The sequence below is a fragment of the Chlorella variabilis genome (genome assembly GCF_000147415.1).
Source record: "Chlorella variabilis unplaced genomic scaffold CHLNCscaffold_13, whole genome shotgun sequence".
NCBI lineage: Eukaryota > Viridiplantae > Chlorophyta > Trebouxiophyceae > Chlorellales > Chlorellaceae > Chlorella > Chlorella variabilis.
The window spans coordinates 215,500-220,478 of NW_005435075.1; the positions used below are offsets into that span (position 1 = coordinate 215,500).

At 62.7% G+C, this 4,979-nt stretch overlaps 1 protein-coding gene across 1 annotated transcript in view; it reads right to left on the reverse strand.

The window, feature by feature from the left end:
* CHLNCDRAFT_135122 (hypothetical protein) overlaps positions 1 to 4,979 on the reverse strand; it is a gene marked incomplete at both ends in the record, with an annotated part of 10,857 nt that overhangs the window by 884 nt on the left and 4,994 nt on the right. The window contains 8 exons of the mRNA XM_005846653.1: positions 50 to 156; positions 271 to 343; positions 1,755 to 1,827; positions 1,953 to 2,113; positions 2,279 to 2,327; positions 2,432 to 2,507; positions 3,348 to 3,412; positions 3,602 to 3,689. Coding sequence (XP_005846715.1) covers positions 50 to 156; positions 271 to 343; positions 1,755 to 1,827; positions 1,953 to 2,113; positions 2,279 to 2,327; positions 2,432 to 2,507; positions 3,348 to 3,412; positions 3,602 to 3,689 — 692 coding nt within the window. The remainder of the gene's footprint in view (positions 1 to 49; positions 157 to 270; positions 344 to 1,754; positions 1,828 to 1,952; positions 2,114 to 2,278; positions 2,328 to 2,431; positions 2,508 to 3,347; positions 3,413 to 3,601; positions 3,690 to 4,979) is intronic.

The window sequence follows — 4,979 nt, forward strand, 5'->3', positions numbered from 1 at the left end:
TTGACAAAACTCATTGTAACAAAAGGTCACGGCCAGACAGACGGTCTACACACAGTCCGCCTTCTTCACCTCCCCGGCCGCAACGCCGCCGCCAGCCAGCCGTGAAGCGTGGCGCCGCCGCTTGGCGTAGCTGCGCTGCAGGCGGTGAGACCAAATCTGCAGCAGGCGGTGGCAGCGATGTATGTGTATATGTGTGTGTGTGTAGTGATGGCACAGCCGGGCCCGATTGATGCAGACCAGGATGTGTGCTGGGACTTGTGCACAACCCACCTGAGATACCACCATGCCCAGCAACACACAGCTTCCCATGACGAAGCGCCAGGGGCCGGGGATGAGCGAGCTCCTGAAGGCAGGCAGACAGGCAGGCAGGCAGAGACGGTATGTTGGTGTGCGTGTGTAAGCCACTGCGTGGCATGGTTAATCGTGAATGGTGTGTGTGTTTGGTGATAAGATGTGTGAGAGCGAGTGAATGTGTGTGTTGCGAGGCAGGGCAGGCACTGGGCCAGAGTGTGATGACAAGCCTGCCAATCCCCACAACAAAAATGCAGTAGTACGCATCCATTCATTCATTCAGCACACAGACCGGCCGCCTCTTGCTCGAGGGCGGCCCACTTTGGCCTGGGCAGCCCGGGCCGCCCTCCCCCCCGGGCGCATGTTCGGTGTTGGAGGGGTGTGCCCAGCGATAGGGGGCCCCTGAAGGCATGCGCCGAGGCCGGGAAGCGTGGTTCGGCGCTGCTGCACGCTTGGCGATTTGAACAGAACCACGTGCCGCCGAGCTGCGGCCGCAGTTTCCGGCCCACGGTCTACGGTCGCAGCCACGGGACTCGGCGGCACGGCGTTTGGGCCCAAGCTTGCTGCCGCCGCCGCCGTGCCTGGGGGGCAGCGCGGCGGCGGCGGCGGCACGCTGCGACGCCCCCGTGCCGCCGAGCTGCGGCCGTAGCTTCCTGCCAGAAGCCCACGGCCACAGCCACGGGACTCGGCGGCACGGCGTTTCGGTCCACGGCTTGCTGCCGCCGCCGTCGCAGGGGTGCTGCCTGCGGCGGCGGCGGCACGGCGTTTGGGTCCACGGCTTGCTGCCGCTGCCGCCGCCGCAGGGGTGCTGCTTGCGGCGGCGGCGGTAGCGCACGTGGCAACCCCCCGCGTTTCCTTGCCTCCCATCCACCGGACCCCGTCCTGCGCTTCACTTTGTTTAGGGAGGGGCTGCTCACTGCTCATTGCTCATTGCTCATCGCACACTGCTCAACGCTCATTGCCCTATATCCCACCCAGCCGCAGGACTCCACTGCCGCCCGCGCCCCGCCCCATCTGGCCGCTTGCGCGCCCCATCCCCCCTCGATGGGGCCCGCCCACACCGGGGCCTCCCCCCTCCCGCCCACTGCTTTCTCAACGGCCCCGAGCCGGGGCTGCCCTCATTGCATACATAGTGCGCCTTTCCCTGCTTTTCTAGTGACCTAGCGTTCCGCACTGCCGTTTGGCCAGCCCATGCTCCCGTACCGTTGCGTTTCTCCCCAATGCGCCATGCCACTTTGCCAGTCATACACACGTTTCGATGCGTGCCCTGTCAGCTGCTTGCGTTGCATGTCGCCTTGCTCCACCCCTGTTTTATTGCTTTCTCTGCTTTCGCCCGGTTCCCGTCCCGTTTCGGCGGGGAGTCTATGTTGCAAGCTAGTTCTTGCTTTACCAGACTTTAAGCCCACACAAGCAATGCAAGCAGGAGGCGCGCGCCCCTGTGCGTGCCATCCTGATGTGCGCACCTGAACCAGAGTGTAAAGACAAACCAGGCAACCACTGGGGGTGCCATCACGGAGCGTACGCTGATGAAGGCGACTGCAGGGGTGGTGAAACAGAATAAGAGGGTGGTGGGTCAGTGACAGTGGTAATGGCGCTTGGAGAAGAGAGGGAAAGGTGGGCGGGACGGGGCAAGGGCAGGCAGATTGGACAAAGGCACCCACCTGTAAAGAGCGGGGAGGTGAACGTGAAGACCTGGAGGGCTGCCTTGCTGTGGTGGCGCAACTCCTTTGCAATGGTGAAGACGCTGAAGACAGGGGAGGTAACCGTCGCCAGGAAGAACATCATGATGCAGCCGATGGCGCCGTGGTGGTGCAGCAGGCAGCTGCGTGGCGGGGAACGGAGGAGAGCGATTCGATACAGGGGATGCAGTGGCCAAAAGTGAATGAGGGATCGGCGTTGGGGCCGGAGCCGTGCAAGCAGGGAGAAGTGCATACACATGCACCGCCAGGCCTGCCCCAGCCTGCTGACACGGCAGATCCTGCCTCACCCCACGAGGTAGATGGAGGAGATTGTGTGGTGGAGTATGTGTTCATGGTCTGCATGGGGTGTGGTAGGTGGTGAGCCCCAACCTACACTGTGTTGATGTAGTAATATGTACATGAGGCAATGGGTGGGCGCCACATCCAGGCCCGCCACCCACCGTCTGGCGTGAAGGGTAGGAGGAAGAAGAGCATGTCTGCTGCCATGTAGCCCAGAGAGAACTCGTTGAGCAGCTTCTGCAGACGGGGGGCACACTGGTGTGCGTGTGTGTGCTGAGTCATACAGTTGTACCACACACATACACATACCCTGTGTTACAGTCACCCCGCTATGATAGGCCGCGTGAGCAGACCTTGGGCAGGGGGCACACGTGATCAAGGGGCATCAAGAGAGGGGGTGGACCATGGAGCACCCTCTCCATGGCTCCGACCACCCTCCCCCCAGCTGAGCGTCCCAGGGTCACCCCACCCTGGCCCCGCTCCCCGTCCTGCCGGACACGCAACCCCCACAACGTGGTGGGGGACGTGGGGATCCTTAGCAGCTTAGGCCTGCCAAGCCGACGGGTGCCGATGCTGGTGCGGGCTCCCGGCGGCAGGCAGCGCCGCCGCCGGGCACTCAAATGGCATGGGGCACATGGGCCCCCATGCCCGCACATCTCCCAGACACATGAAAATACCAGAAGGCTGCACATGTAAGGGTGCATGCATTGCAGGCAGGAGTGCAAAGTGGCCTGCCGCGTCGGTCGGCTGTGCCATTACTCAGTCAGCCGAAGGTGGGGAAGAGCCTCCACAGGCTTAACTTCCCGGTTTTAACGTCTAGCTTTAGACCATTATTTGATCTGCCCGACGCGCCAAGTGCAGTACCCCCCACTAGTAGTGAATGGGTCCCGGGGAGGCCTGTGCCGAAGCCTTGGCGATTCTATTAGGCGTTCCCGAAGGAATTGGCTTGGATTGGCGCTGAGCCGGTCAGCTATGCCGCGTTTGTCCTCACAAAGTTTCGACATGGGAGGAATCGAACCTGTGCCCTCTCGGAGGGTTTAGACACATAAGCACAACACACACAGCCCATGGTCCCACCTGCTGCGGCGTGTTGGGCAGGTCGACTTGGAAGGAGGGCCAGGCCAGCAGCTGCTGGTAGCCACCTGCAAGGGGATCAGGGAGGAGGGGAGGGCAAGGGAGGCACGCTCGTTGAACCAGAGGAGGGAGCAGCTTCACAACAACACAGCAACAGCATAGCCAGAATGAAACAAGCAGCGGCGGGGCAGCAACAAACCCAGAAACACACATCCACCAATCAAACAAAACAGCCGGGCGGCGGCCAGCAAGCGCACCCAGCGCCGACAGCGCGCCGTGCACGCTGTACATGGAACATGAGGCCAGGACGGCAGCCTTGCGGCCATCCACGCCCACCACATAGTACTGCAGAGGACAACAGCCGGAGGGAGAAAGGAGGGGATTACATCAGGAGCGGGGAAGGGTGTGCAGGGTGGTCTGGGACGCGGCTGTCTGCTGTTGCATGCGTGAATGTGCCTGTGTGAGCAGGGCAAGAAAGTGCGGCTGTGCACGGTCAAGGCGAGAAAGGCAGCGGCGCAAGCAGTGGTGTGGCAGCTGCTGTGCCGCCTGCCGCCCTGCCTGACTGCCGGACTGCTTATGGGCAGGGTATGATACCCTGCCTCTGCCCGCCAGCCCAGCGCACAATTAAGCAGCAGCGCACCCACAATTACCCAGCCACAGCACCACACACAACAAAGCAGCCATGGCACAGCAGGGCAGCAACGCACGTAAAACGGGAGGGACAGGAGGAAGACAGCGCCAAAGAAGAGAGTGTACGAGGGGACTTCCCGCCAGCCGGTGCCGACCCACGGCTCTGCTGCCGCACTCAGCGCTTCCAGGGCGCCAGCCAGCTGCTCAACCAACATGCCTGCGGCGCCGAACAGTGGCGTCTATTCTAGCTGCCTCCTGAGTCGGGCTGCTGCACTGGGACCACGCTGGTGGGCTGAATGGGGCTCTGGGGCAAGAGGGGCCGGAGGGGCCGGAGGGCCCGGGCCAGGGCTTGCTTGCTTGCTTGTGTGGGCTTAAAGTCTGGTAAAGCAAGAACTAGCTTGCAACATAGACTCCCCGCCGAAACGGGACGGGAACCGCGCGAAAGCAGAGAAAGGGCTGTGCCCTGTGTTACAGTCACCCCGCTATGATAGGCCGCGTGAGCAGACCTTGGGCAGGGGGCACACGTGATCAAGGGGCATCAAGAGAGGGGGTGGACCATGGAGCACCCTCTCCATGGCTCCGACCACCCTCCCCCCAGCTGAGCGTCCCAGGGTCACCCCACCCTGGCCCCGCTCCCCGTCCTGCCGGACACGCAACCCCCACAACGTGGTGGGGGACGTGGGGATCCTTAGCAGCTTAGGCCTGCCAGGCCGACGGGTGCCGATGCTGGTGCGGGCTCCCGGCGGCAGGCAGCGCCGCCGCCGGGCACTCAAATGGCATGGGGCACATGGGCCCCCATGCCCGCACATCTCCCAGGCACATGAAAATACCAGAAGGCTGCACATGTAAGGGTGCATGCATTGCAGGCAGGAGTGCAAAGTGGCCTGCCGCGTCGGTCGGCTGTGCCATTACTCAGTCAGCCGAAGGTGGGGAAGAGCCTCCACAGGCTTAACTTCCCGGTTTTAACGTCTAGCTTTAGACCATTATTGATCTGCCCGACGCATC